Below are 18061 nucleotides of genomic sequence, written 5' to 3' on the forward strand. Positions count from 1 at the left end.
TCTCAGAAGTTGTGGAGACCTTTATTGAGCCATCTTCACTTGTAGTGGTATTTACTTTTTTATTTTATTATTAGAGTGACATCACAGCATGTTTGTATAAACACTTCAGCCAAGCCTATGTCATCTTTCCATTTAAGCAGCACGTCATCTTGCCAGGAAGGCTGCAAAAGCTAACTCCCCACCTACATTTAACCACTGGGTTAAAGATCTGATGTACTATTTGACTTTAGAAGAAACACTGCTATACTACAAGTGGTGATGGTGCAGGATTTTACTGCAGCCTGTCTGGCAGCCTGTTATTACTTTTACTGTTATGTGGAAAAGATATGGATCTATCGATATCGGAATATAAGATTGTATGACCACTACAACTACTAGCAAGATGGTGGTTTTGTTATTATTATTATTATTATTATTGTTACTGAGCTCAGCTACTCATTTATTTGCTTGCTGAGATATCTGAGATGACAGGGTACAATGTGGGTTGGGGGATTCTGTTTTGTTCGTTATTTCTACCCCCCCCCTCTTGTTCTCTTTTTTCCAATTTCTTTCCAACAAACTGATCAAAACTAATTAAAAAAAAAAAAAGACACATGGAAATGGCACACACATTCATACACACCTTTTCAGCAGTCTGAAAATACTCCTTGACAAGATCCTCCACTCGCAACTGCAGAACTTCAGAGGACGGGCGAGAGAGGAGTGCCTCAAAGTCTATGCCCTCGTCTACAACACACACACCCACACACAAACTTAGGCAAAATGCCATCATAAACAGAAGCAATAATCTTGCAATGAAACAACCAGGTCTTTGTTAACAGCCTGAATTTGTACTGGTAATTGGAAGTGGAATAGACAGCAACAGCACAGCGAGTGACGCTACAGGCCATTAACATTCAGCTGGCATCAGACCAGGACAAGCACCCTGACTTGCATAAGAGCCCTGCTGTGTTCTGCAAACCCATATTAATATTAAAACACACACAGTTTAGGTTAATTATTTTGTATGTGCACACATCTGCGCGTGATCGCACACACACGTGTTATACATGCTTTGAACTCACCGAAGAGTGTGTGTGTGCATGCACGACTTGCCTCTCATGCCATCCTTGGCTTCTCTCTGTCTGGTGAAGTGTAGGAGGTCTTTGGGGTTTGCCACTCGGTCCACAAACTTCTGACTGAATCGCATAGTATTAAAAGACTCGAACCCCCCACTATAGTCAACCTGAAAGAAAGATGGAGAGAAACAAACAAGCTCAAGAGAGTGCAAGTGATCTAGAGAATCAACACTGTAAATCCATAGCATCATATCACAGTCAAATAATGTAATGCTCACTCACACACAACAGTGACATGCTTTGTGTGTGTGTGTGTGTGTGTGTGTGTGTGTGTGTGAGAGATACACACTCGCAGTCTGATGAGAGGCTTCTCAGGAGTTTGTGGGTTTCCAAGTCTCTCCTTCTCTGCTTCCTCCAACATCTCTTCCACCTAACCAATACAAACAACATTAAAACACCCTGACCCAACAGCCAGTTCATTCTGGATGCTCTGTGTCCAGGGCTGTGCGATAAAATTCACTGACCCTTTCTAATAAATAACAATAAACAAAAAAAAAAATCCATTATTCCAGGGCTAACTGTACACCTAACTGGTGAGTCTGTTCACTTATTTATACTCTTGTACTAATCACTACACATCTCATTTTAAAATAAACTGCAAAGAATGATTTAAAGCAATATTTCATAGCAGCTAATTTTGCTGGCCTCACAGTGTCAGAGAGAACATGCTAATTTAGTTCTTCTGCATGTTTTACTTCCAGGAACATTTGACTCGAGGTTTAGAGAGCCAAATATTGACATTTCTCGTCTCAAGTCACCATGTGCTCAGATATGATGGAGCAATGGTAGGACATATTTATCTGTAGATTTTTCATTAGGTGCTAGATCCTTCATTAAATCTGTTCAGTCCATAAGCAACCCATAAGCAACCACACAAATAGTGGTAACCGTGGAAATGGTGATGAATTCACTTTTTTGTGTACAGAGACGCATGCTGAGGACTGAAGCATATGCACTTACGCACGCACACGCACACACGCGCACGCACGCACGCGCACACACGCACGCACACGCACGCACGCGCACGCACGCACGCACGCACACACACGCACACACACGCACACACACGCACACACACGCACACACACGCACACACACGCACACACACGCACACACACGCACACACACGCACACACACGCACAATCCAATGGTCATCATCTCCTTACTGAAGTGCTTCTTTTGGTGAAGCCTAGGTTAGACTTTGGCAAGCATTCAACTGCTTAACAGGGCGCAGACATACAGGGGGCACACTCAGCTCATGTGGGGTATTCACACATGCACTCTCTCTCTCTCAAAAACACACACACACAAAAGGTTCAAGAAAGTGCGCAAGACGGCCCCACGCGCAGCAAGCACACAGCACGATGATCATTAGAAAGTCAAAAATCTTACAGTAGCCATGTAACTGTGGGTTGCAGCTCTTAATTTTTTTACATTGTGTATTTAAATAATTAAATAAAAGAATGAATGAATGAACGAATGAATGAACGAGGACAGTGGCAGCACATCAGTATCCAAGTTAGCACTGCCTGCAGGCTTTGTGTTCTCCCTTGGGAAAGAGCCCGATTTAGTGCCATATTTTTCACTAATCATCTGCCTAAAATGGTCAAGGCTGAGCTGTGTCATGTCAACTAAGCCTTTGATACAAGCTTAATAAACAAGAATTTCTCACTGAGTGTTAGTGTGCTAAATATATTGAAAGTTTCACTGAGGTTTTCAGAGAGCTACTGAGAAAGCATGCACCAAAAAGCAAGCAGCATCTCCTCTCTCCATCTCTGACTGGCCTGGCACAGAGCTGCTGGTTAGCAGAGCTTGTGCTGAGAGCCTACTTCCTGGCCATGCCCACATGCCTTTGTGTCACCAATTATTTATTTTTGCCTAAATTATAGATAAATGCCAACTGTAATTGAGGAAAAAAAAATGGCTTGACGTAAAAATCCAAATTTATATAAAAATCAATTATAAAGTTTTAGGGAAAAAGCTTTAATATTCAACCCAATACGTCAGATTTACCAGTTAAATCACATCCTCAAAAGCACCAAAAAGCAACCAAGTTCTAAACGTCAACCTTTCAAAAACTGGTTATTTAATTAGATGGATCTAACCCTGAATGCTGACCAAAGCAATCTTTGAACAAATGGCCCATGACCTCAACACTTTAATACTTGTCTACAACACGTGTAGACATCTGCCTGGCTTCTGCGAACGATATGCGAATTACATAGAACACAAACAACTGCAGGCGCCACGTGAAGGCTTCGTCCATCGGGTCAAACACAAGGCAGCTGGGCGAACCCCACGAACAACGCTGCATGAACAAGTCTGTAATTGGCTGTTGCAAAAGCGGCACTTATTCATTTAAATGACATTCAGATGATTTTGAGGAGCAGCTCTCAAAGGACTTTCTCCTTTCCTTTTCTCATTGTAAGTCTGAAACACTACAAGCAGCTTCTGCGTCCTTGGATTCCAACATTTGTGTACATGCTAGGAACGCTTGCATCATCATAGCTGCTAAAGTTGCAGGCACTCTGCAATGGACAGTCTACATTTAATCATCACGTAACTTACTGTGAATTTCTTATAGCACATACTGCAGTAATGAAACACTCGTATGTGACCACCAGAGAGCTTGTAGGCTTGCAACCCTTGAAAATTTATTTTGGTTGGAAGTACCTAAATCATCACTCTGGCAACTTCAATTTCCAAAACTAATTATAGGATTGTTGCTGGGTAATACTGTGCACTGTTTACTTCAGCTCCTATTTTGTTTAAGCTCTGGGCAATATCAGCAGTATTAATAAAATACTGAATCTATCCTGTAGGAACAGCACTGGGGTCTTGCTCAGCAAGCAGCTGGGATCAAACCCACGGCTTACTGAACGTCTACATCAATTAGTTTTTTTGCCAGCTAAGATGTTTTCCGAAGCGAAAAGGAGAGTCAACTCTTACCAGTGGAGTATGAAATCATAGAGACAAACGTACTTCAAAACATCATAATTTGGAAGACACATTGTTGACTGGCAGAGCAAATCTGTGAAATAAAGCTCTTTAACCACCAGATATATTGATTTTATAATGGCCAGTCAAAGAATAAGAACTAAAAACTCAAACAATGGTACAGTGCTACAGGTGTGTGTGTGTGTGTGTGTGTGTGTGTGTGTGTGTGTGTTGCAGATTTACACACCATCAGATTTTTAAAAGTACTTACCTATGTAATCTTATGCATTCTTAGTCTTATCTTTCATTTCACTTTTAATGAAAACCAACCGTGAGAGTTTCATACATCAAGAGGTGCAGATAAAGCCAAAACATGCAATGGATTCCAGCAGCGAGGTCTTTATCTGGGTGTGCTAGATGGTACTTGACTTGGATACTCCCTGCCTGCAGTATACTATAGATTCATTTTTACATGTGGCAACAGGCAATATAAAACGCTTTGAGAAAGAGTTCTCAGCCTGAGAGAAGCCTTCCCTGAAAGGCAAAAAATGTTATAAAATGGTATTTCTGTATGTATTGCTTTTCATATATGCAGTGACCTTGCGTACAAATGTATGAATTTTAATAAAATGGTGTGTCTATAGGTATGAATATACACCATATGGCCAAAATTATGTAGGCGCTAGAGATGTAATGCTATGAAAACATATCACAATTATACTGACCAAAATGATCAGTTATCCGTATTACTGTGATATTGTTCAAATTTGCTCAAAATGTTCAAAAAGTACTATTACTCAATTATTACTAATAGGCTTGTTATTATATCACTATTTATTATTATCATCAATATATCATCACCATCATCTTTCAAGATCTTCTGTGTTGCATTTGAGCATATATAATGACCCTATGGAAAATCTTACAAAAAGAGTACCTACAATGAGGAGTACAGTGTTTCTCCTGCTGGAACACTTTTACAACCAATTTGACTACTGTCGATTATAAATGAGCAAATTATGTTGCTTGGGTCAATAAATTATCTGATATCATGTACAATGGGCAAATCAAGTCTGCAGACACTGACAATGTAGGATGTAGAAAAATGTAGGAGTCTAAGCCATTATTATTATTATTATTATTATTATTATTATTATTATTATTACTACTACTACTACTACTATTATTATATTTGAAAATACCCAAACCAGGAGAAAGTGATAGGCTAGCCCACATCTATTCTGCCCATTGAAATGAATTAGCATACAATAATCCACTAGGTCTTTTATAGATAACATTACTTTCTCAGGCTACAAAAAACATTCAAAAATGTTGTGGAGACACCTGCTTTTAAAAGCAGAAATTAAGATAGCTGGTCCCACATTCCCATGCATGGCTCCAGTTTCTTAAATGAGCTTGTAAGGAAAACATGATTTTCCAAGCATGGATGCTAAGAATATGTTAACATTTTTTGCGCTTATCAGACACAAACATCTGTTAAAAAAGCACTTACTCCGATTTTTAGTGGTGCTGGGACTCTAGTTAGGGGTGCTTCAGCACGCCTAAAAAGAGGGTAGGCACGCCTATAGGCTATGCTACACAATGACTTAACTAAAGCTGCCGTAAGCATCTAGCTCGTCTTCTGGAATTCAGTGTTGCATGTTGTACAACACCTGAGGTTTGCCACAGACTTGAACGACCTGACGTTTCAGGCTTTTCAAAGACCCAAAGAAGCTTACAATAGTACAAGTTAAACAAAAGATGCTGATTGACATATGACAACATATCCAGTGTACATAACATTAACAGATAGCACTTACAGGACATGGGCAGAAGCTGATGAAAGGGTGTTTATGTTTGAGAAGTACAAAGGGAAGGGAAGGGGAAAAAAAATATATTTTTTAAGGTTAGATTTGAATATAGAGAGAGAGTTGCAGACTGTTGGGCCTTGAGTGGAAGTGAGTTCCAGAGTTGAGGAGCACATCTAGAAAAAGCACAATCACTATAGCCATGTAGGTTGGAGGAAGGAACAGTCAGCAGCCCAGCTGAGGAAGATCTGAGAGTGTGAGTAGGTTAGTAAGGAAGGAGAAGCTTAGAAAGATATGAAGGAGCGAGGTTATTTGGGGCTTTGTGGGTAGGCGATTTTAAATTGAAGGTGGTATTTCACAGGAAGCCAATGGAGATGTTGGAGAAGGGGCATAATGTGATGTTGAGAACGAGTATGGCTGAGAAGGCAGGCAGCAGAGTTCTGAAGCATCTGAAATCTAAACAGAGGAAGAGCTAATGCGGTAGAAGAGAGTGATGTCTCTAGTCCAAGGGGCTAGAGATGAAGCCACATCCACTGCGAACAGGTATAACCGTACAATCCATAGACAAACACTGAAAATAAAAATGGTGATACTGAAGAGCTCAGTGGTAGAATGCCACAAACGCTATCCTGCTAGATGCCCTGGTCAACTGTAAAATCTATTATTGCCAAATGGAAACATCTAGAACCACAGCCAAGAAGGGGTAGGCCACGCAAGCTCACTAAGTGGGGCGTCTGAGTGGTGAAGTATTTGTAACACATAAAAGAAATGCCCATCCTCTATTGAAGCGCACACTACTAATTTGCATGCTGCCTCTGGAAGCAAAATCAACTCTAGAACTGCGTGTCAGGAGCCGGGGGATTCCATTGCTGGGCAGCTGCATACAAGCCTAAAGTCAGTACACACAGTCCCAAGTGTCGGCTGGAGTGATGTAAAGCATACTGGTCCTGGACTCTGGAGCAGTTACTCACGCTGGAGGAAAGAAACATCAACATGCTGGCCGTCATGGGTAGGCTGCTTAGTTCCAGGAAACAGCTGTGTCAATGACGCATCATACACTGACATTTTAGACAATTACGTGTTTCCAACTTTGTGGCAATATTTAAAGGGAAAGGTCTTTCTTTTTCCAGCAAGACTGTGCTCCTTTGCACAAAGAGAGATCTATAAATGTGTGGTTTGACAAGTTCAGTGTGGAAGAACTCCAGGGGCCTGCACAGAGCACTGATCGCAACCCCAATGAACACCTTTGGGATGAACAGGCACGTTAACTGTAAACCAGACCTTTACATCACACATCAATGCCTGAGCTCAAAAATGCCCTTTTGACATAATTGGCACATTTTCCACAAGATACACACTCCAAAAACTTGTGCAAAATCATCCCAGAAGAGAGGAGACTGATGTACCTTTGATTAATCACAAGCCTGCTATTTTAGCATGAAGTATGGGAAGGAGCCAATCTTGACAATGAAGTCACAACACTAGTAGCTGTTCAGAGAGAGCTGGCCATGTTTGAAATATCAGGCTTTTCTTATGGCCCATCAGCAAACAAGCAATAACGTTTCTCTTTCTTATTACTCTTCTGCTTTAAGCAAAACTATTGAATTACTTCTAATAAGATACCATGGACTTCAAAAACCTTTTTAAGTCCCACAGATATGTCTTGCTCTGAAAGACTCATTTTACCTTATTATGCACTGTTCACTAAAACTGAACTTAGCTGGAACCACAAATCTTTGTGAGTTTGTGTGTGTGTTTTACCTTCTGCTGGCAGAAGGCCTGGACTTTATGGGTGACATTTGGCTGCTCTGGGCTGAAGATGTCAGGGTAGTCCATCAGGGTTATGTCCTGAATCAGGAACTGCCTGACAGTGTGCAGAGGAATCTTTTGTAAATTCATCTTCCTCCCCTTCACCCTCAGTAAGCCAATGTGTCTGCAAAAGGACGCACGTGCGTGCACACACACATACACACACAAACATTCAAAGGCTGTCAGAAAATTCATTTTCCCATTCATTTCGAAAACAATGCCATTCTGTAAAATGTCATTCAGTTTAATTTTTCTTCAGTATAATAACATGCAAAATATCTGTCACAAAACCTCATGCTATTCTTATTTTCTTACCTCTCCCCTAAAGCTCATGCATCATATCTCTCATATCTACATGCAAATTTTGGTTAAAATGAAGCAAATTTGGAAACATTGAAATCTCTACGGGCACATCCTACGACACCTGTTCTTTCCACATCTGCAGCCCTACCACACCAGTTATTGCATAAAGCTCTAATTGCATGCAAGGACAGAAGCAATAACTGCCTCTTCAACTTGGATTTTTGCTGGCTTTCAGGCCCTCGCTTGTTTTTGTTTTTATATAATTGGTGGGCTTTTCTGGTGGATTTGTTTCTGTAATGACCTCTTTTACCCTGGCATTATGTACACAATGCCCTTTGTCCAGGGAGGAAAAAAAAAAAAAAACAAACAGCCACTTTTTAAAAAGACATAGCACTGGATATGTATATTATTATTTGCCAATGTCTTAAGATTCTCTCACTCTTTTTGTTTATCTTCAGGTTTAAACATGCAGAAGAGAATTTTCAAAAAAAGTAAACGGGGGGGAAAACCGTGTAAAAAAGTGTAAATGCAACCAAGACACATTTGAAACAGATTTAAATATGCAAACCTCTCAAACCACTTCAGTAAGTGTTCAGATACACATTTAAGCCAGCTGTTATACATTTAACAACAAAAACCCTCTTCCTCTTCTCAAGTAAAACAATGAAATCATCCAGGAACCACCACAAAGTTGGCCATCTCCTCAAATTTGACTACGTGAAACAACCAAGTGTAAACTACAAGGCCTACATCCATGTCTGTTACCTTTTGCATTACCACCTCACCAGCATTCCTTAAACCTCGTCCAGACCCGGTGTAAACCAACAGCACAGATGGCGTCTCGCCTCTGCCCACAACCCTCTTTCTCTCTGGGGTCTCCTCAGACTGGGCACCCTGCGGCACCTTCTAGTCCTGCACTCCATTCCAATTCACTGCCTGGGCCATTTTCAGGACCACTGCAGGTATGTCAAGGTTAAAGAAGTAGGCAGAAGTTGTCTCGAATGAAGAGCATGTCAGTTGACTAATCTGTGGTGAGTTTCTCAATAACAATTAACAATGGCAGTTTTACACGTTTTGACCAAAAACCTTCTTAATCTCCACAATTACACATGAGTTTTAATTAGTTCTTTGCCGACCCCTACTCTACATACACGTTGGAAAAGCACCACCACTCGAAAACCAATTTACACACATTTTCTCAATGTTAAACCACGAAAGATTTATTATGAAAATATCATTAATAAATGAATCATTAATAAGCATTTCAATTAATAATATATTTTTTAAAAACATTAACAATATTAAATTTGTCATTGCTACCTATTGAATATTAAGGCTATGAACAGGCACATACACTACCTTTGCTGCATTCATCTAGAACCTTCGCAAATTAATTTAATTTTTCAAAAGAACCTTTTTGAAGAGAAGAAATTGAGTAAAAAAAAAAAAAAAATCCAAAGAAATAATATTTTCCAAAGCTCAGGCGAGTTCAACAAGAGGAAAAGGAAAAAATGGGAGGCAGAAAGCACAATAGTGCCTGTAGTGTCCTTAAAAGATCTGGCAGATATAAGGAAACCGTGGCATACCATTTACATACTTATGCCCATGCTCAGAGTTGAACCGCAGAATTGGGCGGCTGAATGCATTAACGCACTGCTTTCAGTGTAACGTTCTCCAATTCTAAGACATTCTCATCAGACAGAATGAACTAAGCCACTTGATAAAATTAAGGACATACAGTTCTTTGCAGTCTAGTCTCCGAGACTACCCATTTCTTGTGCTTCTGCTTTCTTTTAAATTTGCCCTTACTTAAAGATATGCATCATCTTATATCTAATTCTCTCAAGAAAGGTTTCCTTTAGAGATGTGGATACTTTGTATGGCTGCTTGCGTGAACATAAAGGCCTCTTGGAAGGTTAGCAATGTTTCACCTTTATGAACAACCTTGCACACAGTGGAAACTCAGTACTGTCAAGAACAGAAGAACAAGAGAGTAAAAGAATGGTAGTATGGTGCCAAAAAGTAAAGCGCTTCATATTAAACTGTCACTTTCTGGAAAATGTGTTTCCTACTGAAAACCAGTACCTAATGGCCATTTTGTCTGAAAACTGAATGAAACGGTATTCCCTATAAAATAGGAGCCATTACATAATGACTAAAGATTTGTGAATCTATCATCTATTCCAATAAAATGACATTTAACCTCAAATATGTAAGCAACGTCCACAGCATTGCTTGTGTGTAAAATACAGAATATGAGTAAATGAGTGGGTAGGTACACTCTATGGCCAAAAGTTCAGGGACACAACTAATAAATGAGTAAACGATACACACTGCGAAAACTGTAAACTAAACATAAATGTAAATGTAGCAGTGTCATAGGAGGCCACAAGTCAGTTTTTTACATTTTGGCCCAGGTCAACTTCAAAAAGTAGGTCATTTGTATATGTGGTTGTGCATTTACTTTTTGACCGCTTCCCCTGGAGACAGCGAGGTGACGACAGAGCTACCAGGTTGCGTGATGTAGAAGAGCTGCTGTTCATTTCGGACCGGTGCAATCTTACATTCGTGTTCATGCCCCCACACGACCAGGTCCAGGAAATCATCCAGAAACTGCTCAGGGATGTAGTTTGTGGCCCCGTGTTTACTCCTATTCACACACACACACACACACACACACACACACACACACACACACACACACACACACACACACACACACACACACACACACATTTCTTTAGAGAATTAAAAAGAATAAAAAATAAAAATAAATCAATAACTCTGAACTCGGCATGCGGGGGACAACAAAAGGAGCAATGAAAGCATGGCCACCGGAGTATTCCCAGCATGCACAGGGAGAGGCGAGAGGAAGCGAGGGCTCTGTTGCAGCTATTCTGAAGGATGAACAAGAGATGATGGAGGAAAACAGATGCAGACTTTATCCAAACAGAACAGAGGGGAGGAGGTGGGGACACACCTGTTTTGATGGATGACGAAGAGATTAAACCAGCTATTCTCATCCTCCCGGGGGCGGAGCATAGTCACCTGGTTGTTGACGAACATCCGGTAGAGCCTCTCATCTGGGATCGAGCCTGATAAGACGAGAAGCACAGACACTCACACTAGCACCAATCTTTCAGGCCAGGTTTTAGAACCGCAATGGCAAACGTTTCAAATGGCCTACCCCCTAAACCAAATATACCAACAGGGGACGGCGAGGTTACTGCAGTGCCGAGGCTGCAGTGCTGGTCGAGCAACTCTTGATTGATGTCTAACAAGAGTCTCTCACCCACAGCTGCTACGGTGACTAACAGTGACACAGCCTCAGAGCCGTGCTCTGAAGAGCTCAGCAGTGCAGAACGGTGCCTCACAGCTCCAGACTGAACTGCACTGGGTCTCACCACAGACAGGCTGCCTCTTATGTTACATCGCTAAACCACATCCCAGCTATTCATGTAATGTATCAACTAGTAAGGCCTGGAAGAAGGGGTGTTCTGCACAGAAACGTGAACCGCAAGCAAACAGAAGTCATTTTAAAGTCATGCCCAAGGCACTTGGCTGCCAGCCATGCCCCCCAGCAAATTTTTCAATTATGCTTCATGTAAACGCACTCAGAAGAGGTGCAAGATAGGTTTGCAGCTAGAGTCAAAACTTGGCAGGGATGCTGGCATTTGGCCACCAGTAATATTAGCATTACAAAAAGCTCAAGGCTTGCTTGTGGCACAATTTGTCTGAACGTGATCGCGAATAGTCTGCTCATTCCCACGTGTCTAATGAGGTTTCTCAGCGCTCAATGAAGGCCAGAGTCCGCTACTCAATTCAACATTTATTTTAAGGCACTTTTTAACAACATATGTCATTACAAAGCAGCTTTCCAGAAATCCAAGTCTAGACCACTAATGAGCGAAGGCTAGGTCATGACAAGCTCTGCAGTGGAATGAGAACATCCACTACCGAGGAGACAGCATTTCACACTCCTCTTTTCAAATCCTCCTCGGGCTAAAGGTCTCCCTATCCCGTCACATGCCTGGGAAAGTGCTGCCAATGTGCCCTCACAGGTTAACCCCGCTGAGAGAGGGAGAGTGAGCGAGAAGAGAGTATGAGAAAGAGGAAGGAAGGAAGATGGAAGGAATTAACCAAAGCAGAAATAAAGGCTGCTTTGAAACTGAAAGCTGTTTCTGAACAGACCTGCATTGTGTACTTAGGATGGGCACTTCACTTTTTTTTATAAAATCATAAGCAAGATCATGGAGTATCTGGATTCATTCGTTTTGTCTCTTTCAAGCCTCTATGACAACCTTTAGAATAATGTGCTGTATAAAAGGTAAACGCAGAGCACGACATAACACAGTCTGCGCACACAGACGCATGCCCACATGCATGCAGTGTACTTCATGTCCATTTAAGCTTTTCTTCAAGGACAAAAAAAAAACAAAAAACAGTGTTGTGACATTTCAGGCATGAAAACTCAAGAGGAGTGAAAAAGATGAGCAGTTCAGAAAACATGCTGCTGTAGGCGAGTCCAGTGGAATTCAGTCTGAATTTTAAGGATTTTAACATGAAAGTTTAAAACAAACATTCTGGGGTAGACAAGGTTAAACTCTAGGGAAGCAAAAACATGCAGTTCAGCCAAGCAAAAACATTTTTATAGGCAATGTTTGAGGCTCAATTGTAAACAAACTGCAGATTTCAATGCAGAAAATGTCTATTCAAAAATGTTTCAAACGACTTCTGTAGCTGCTCCTAGTGTGTCTCTGCCCAGCTCGTCATATATTGCATCCATCAAATGCACTGAATACCTACTATTGCTGACCAAAAATTAAAGAAGAAAAAATGTTGGCTTTTTTTGGCAATTATTTAATTTTATCATTATCAGTTTGTTTCAGGCAATAATTACAACAGACACATTTTTCTGGTACTTTTTAGAGGGGGTTAGGTGCCCTGCTGAAGGGCACTTCAGCTGTGAATACTGGTGGAGAAGAAAGCACTGAGTATTTATTCCCTGTGCTCTCGTGTCTGCTTGGTCGGTTTTTGTGGCGCTCTCCTTGTACATTTTCTCTGTGGCGTTCTCCATATTCATATCTTTATACCTACGTTTCCTCTTTATGGTCTTTGTCTTACGTTTGGTTTAGTTTTTTTGCATGATGTTATTTGGTTGCATTTCACTGACTGCCAGTGCTGTGTCCACAGATCGCATCAAGACTTCTGAATATGGATATGCCCTAAATAAACCTTGTTCATCTCTGCAAATGCATCCTGCCTCACCTACATCACAGAATAAGCCTTTTTGTATCATCGGGTCCTTTTTTGTCATCATCTTCATGTTTCGTTTTATGCCATTTGTTTAATTTTGTTCTTGTTTTCGCTACATTAATCTGGTTTCACATTTATGGATTTATCCAAAATAAATGTCGCTTACCTCCACAAATGCCTTGCTTTACAGTATGTTTACTATAATTGTGATGTTTGATTTCCCCATGACTATGTAAAATTAATTTCTGATCTATTTTTAAATCAGTGTAACATGCCTTACTCACTGCACTTCATACAGAGAATACAGTTTGAACTTGCTTTAAGATGCATAAAGGTAAAATGATCAGTTATTAATATTGGCATCGGCTATAAGGTGCAAATTATCATATTGTCCCAATATCAGTGCATCCATAATTTATATGTAAACAAAGCAAAAGTCTGCAGGTGTCTTCCTATTTTAATTTTCCATTCCACCTAAACAGCTTCCTTTTCATATTTTCCGTTCCATCTTAAATCTCCATTTTCTTGCCTTTTCGTACTACCATTTAAGGTAGCATGGAAATTAAAAAGCCAATCTCAGCTTCATGAACACCATCATAAGTTTACTTTAAAACAGTAAGAAACAGAAGCATGAACTGCATTTCAGCTGGCAAACCTTTCCTGACAAGTCAAAGGCATGTGCTCTGGTGCATAGCTAGGTGCAGAGGACAGGAGGCAGCTGACTGCTATTAAAAAAAAAAGAAAAAAGAAAAAAAAAGAAAAAAAAAAAAGAAAAGCTGCTCAAAGCTGTTTGAAAGGAAACATGTGCATGTGTGAGAAAGAAAAGAAGTGTGTTTATGGCAGGGAACTAGAGTGTGCATGGAATAATTGTGTATAAATAACAAAGGGTACAAGAACACCACTTTACATTTCACCATTGTAGAAGGTGATGAGAGTTCTGAGAGCGAGAGCACGGTTAGGTACGCTATGGCAGGTGCTGCCGGGAGCTTACCAATGCCATAGAGGGCAATCTGGGTGCTTCCTTTCTGCAGAAGGACGGGGCTGATCTCCAGCTTCTCCACCGAGAGGCTGCGGCCAAAATGATTCAGCATGCCAGCACAGCTCAGCAGGTCCAAGGCACACAAACCATCTGCCTGTTGCATAGACATTCGCATCAACACAGTCCTTTAAAGTACTGTATACCTCCACCCATCAATACATAGAAGAATTTGAGAAGAGTTGCACAATACATCGTTTGGTAAATGTCATCACTGATACTTCAGAAGATTGTGATATGCAAAAGAAACCTTCCAACAAAATAAATTTTTTGTGTGCACAGTGAAGACATTTAAAATGTATATGTTGTGCGTGTTTTGAATGCAGTGGTTGATCGTATAATCCAACAAATGATTTTATGTCAAAATTATATATGCCACCCGTTAGCATGTAACAACAGAGGTTCACCAGTGTTTTAATGTACCGCCAGGTACATGACAACATATAACTGAATATTTGTAATACAGTATCCATATCATGTTGCCATAGTTCAAAGGGTATTTGGAGACTATGCGTTAAAGACACACATGCATGCATGCACACAAAATGCAGCCACAATGCACACATTTCAAAGTGCTAGATAAGGGCACTATTTTATGCTGCAGTGTTGTACTCTTACTTCCTCCATGACTTCAGTTTCATTTACTGACACGCTCATTCCTTTACCCTTTCATTCCCTGTTCCCCACTATGCAGCCTCTAGCCTGTCAGCAGCCAAATCAACCAGTTCACTGTAAAAAGCTTAAACCGTCACCAACTAATCTGCACCAGAGGCTAATTGGTAGTTGTTGCCAAGGTGACCACATGTATACCCCCATCAGAGAGTTGCCCAGTCTCACGGAGTGCCCCCCCCCCCCCCCCAAAAAAAAACTATTATTCACTATTAATCTGTCATAAAAGACAGGTACTGAAATGAGGAAAAGCCTTGACAACTGCCAGTCAGCTTTCAAAACAAGACACCCATAGATATGCAGACTAATATTGCATTTAAAATGCCTGAGCTAGAATGCCAGTGCTAGAAAACCATAAAAACAAACAAAAGTAATGAACAAAAACTCTTACCTCAGAAGTGCAAGGAAATAATTAGGATTAATTCATCATTTGTTGCTGTATATGTGTGTGTGTATGTATATATGTGTGTATATAATATATATATATATATATATATATATATATATATATATATATATATATATATATATATATATATATATATATATATATAAAATTACACACACACACACACACACACACACATATATACACACACATATATATACACACACATATATACACACACATATATACACACACATATATACACACACTCCAACTCCCTCTGCTTTGTCTATATGCGAACATCCAGCTTCAGAGCTGACAGTTTCCCTTACCCCAGTTGGGTCATCATGGTTTCCATGCACACTGAAAACAGGAATGGAGATGTTCAGGTTTTCATCCTGGTAGTTCACCCATGGAAACCTGAGATGAGGGAATAAAAAGAGGTCAAGATGTTCTGCACAGCCATGAATTTGTGCACGTGTGTGTGTTTACAACATCAGCTCTGGATGAGGGCACGAGACACATTGTCCACTTACGAAAAGCTGAAAGCAGCAGAAAAAATGTCAGTTGGGAATCAGGAGCAAGACTTAATTTCACAGCAATAACTTAGAAACTAAAGGTTTCTTTATTTTAAGCTATGGAAAGTACATTAAGCTAATTACACTTCACTTCACATGCATACATAAATCTAGAAAATTGTAGTTTAACACTGTTAGTCTCAGTGAGCAAGGACTTTATAACATGTCATGCAATAAAGCAGGTGGTTGACAATATAAAGAAAATCATGTGTCTCATAAGCTTGCGATAAGGCCAAATAAAAAAGTAAATATTATTAAGCAGATGACGGAGGTAGAATGAATTATAATAGACTGTATAATAGTCATGTCATTCTGTCTTATGTACATATAATACATGCTGGATCTAAAGGTTTTTTGTCAATGAACAAAATGAATGAGTTTTTGAAAACTGCCCGTCACACACTGACAGCAAAAATGTCCAGCGCCAATGTTTTTTTTCCCCCCCATTTTTGTTAAATAGGCTATTCAAACTTCAGTTTTGTCAGTTTGCAGCTGTCAAGCTATCTAGAGCTATTTTGAAAGTAAAAATGATTCAGTTAGCTAACCTTCATCTAATACTCACTGACAAAACAGAACTTTCTCTTCTGCATACAGCTCACTCTGACAAGCTCAAAAAGCTGACCAGCACTCAAACTACACTGCACAATGTGATCGCCAGTCAGCCTTGAAAATGGCCAACAAACCAAACCACGAGGGATACGACTAGGGTGGTCAAATTCATAACTCCTTAAAGAAGGACATACCAGGTTTGAGTATATAAAAATATACAATAAGAAACCATAAGTTGTATATTAGAACTGATCAAATGGAGCTAGAAATCTGTAATATATTAGTGTTTTGCTCACCAAAATTGGCACCTACTTGTAGTATTCTGGTATGGTATGTACAGAAGACATTATAAGGAAAGGATGCACTGACAACCGAGATCTTTAGTACAACCACAAAATACCGAGCGTCTTATGCTTTAAATGTGCACACTGCCCAATGACGGGAGTTTTAAAGAGCCACCCGTGATAAAACTCTGTGCTTCAAGACCGACTGCCAGTGGCCTAAACACAGGGAGAACCAATGGTAAGAACATGGATATTTTTATGACTGGACGGAGCCAACATGGAGAAACACACTGTGGAACGCTCCAAGTATCACTGGCGAGACTTAATGCATTTGCATTTATGTCAATTAGCTGATGCTTTTATCCGAAGCAACTTACAATTATGACTTACAATTATACAATCACAATTAGGACTTACAATTATGAGTACAATTTGAGCGATTGAGGGTTAAGGGCCTTGTCTTAACAGTGGCAACTTGGCGGCAGTGGGGCTTGAACTGGCAACCTTTACTAGTAGAGTACCGTAACCACTGAGCCCTCTACATAATACAACTTAATACAACTGTTACACTGCCAGACTTGCTCAGCTCGAGCTGCATGACACACTCAATCCAAACATGAAAATGAAAAGGAACGGAAGACAGGTGACAACGTCTTTTATGCCACTTGTCACGCAACTTTGTGGACATAAGTCTCGATCCACGCCAGGGAATGGAACCAAATGCCAAGCTGCCCCCTGGTGGTCAGGAGGCATGCAATACAACCATGCAGAGCCACAGTTCCTAATATGGGCATGTCACCTGATGGCACCTGACTTAAATTACATTTAGAATTAATGGTCCACTGAATTAGACAGTATGCATTTTCAATGCTCAACATTATCTACAAGTAAATATTATTTTGCTATTATTGCGTTAATGCTGTTATATTCTACTCCATTTCTTCAATGGCAGAAGATGTTGTTCCATCAGAAACGTGGTAGGTTTTTTTTTTTACTGACGTTTATCATTTATTTGTGGAAAAAAATATTTCTGGATTAGTGTATTCTTACTTTCCATGTGGGCAGATACCTGTAAAACTCCCAGGTCTTAAGAGGCACTGTAGCAAGAGCATTATTGCACTTATAAATCATTTCCAACTATTTCTATTTAAATCCTGTTTTTCCATATCTATGGTAAAATATACCAAAATCAGGATGAATTCATTTTAAAATCACAGGATGACCTCTGCCCTTTTTTGAAAACTGTTTTTATAATCAAGTGATCATTCATTAAACTAAACACCACTAAGATCCAATGCACATTTCACCTTCAGTGCAACAGGGAT

General features: G+C 40.1%; 1 protein-coding gene across 4 annotated transcripts in view; it reads right to left on the bottom strand.

Annotated features, from left to right (window-relative positions):
• The window catches only part of mre11a (MRE11 homolog A, double strand break repair nuclease), a 52028-nt gene that overhangs the window by 26784 nt on the left and 7183 nt on the right, over positions 1-18061 (bottom strand). For all 4 annotated transcript variants that reach the window (XM_081722975.1, XM_081722974.1, XM_035528649.2 and 1 more), the window contains 8 exons: positions 15658-15745; positions 14224-14365; positions 10957-11071; positions 10441-10626; positions 7626-7797; positions 1408-1488; positions 1096-1225; positions 623-726 (listed from right to left, as the gene is read on the bottom strand). In XM_081722975.1, coding sequence (XP_081579101.1) covers positions 623-726; positions 1096-1225; positions 1408-1488; positions 7626-7797; positions 10441-10626; positions 10957-11071; positions 14224-14365; positions 15658-15745 — 1018 coding nt within the window. The remainder of the gene's footprint in view (positions 1-622; positions 727-1095; positions 1226-1407; positions 1489-7625; positions 7798-10440; positions 10627-10956; positions 11072-14223; positions 14366-15657; positions 15746-18061) is intronic.

Source organism: Electrophorus electricus, chromosome 11 (genome assembly GCF_041902795.1).
Source record: "Electrophorus electricus isolate QZ-2024a chromosome 11, ASM4190279v1, whole genome shotgun sequence".
In the NCBI taxonomy this organism is placed as follows: domain Eukaryota; kingdom Metazoa; phylum Chordata; class Actinopteri; order Gymnotiformes; family Gymnotidae; genus Electrophorus; species Electrophorus electricus.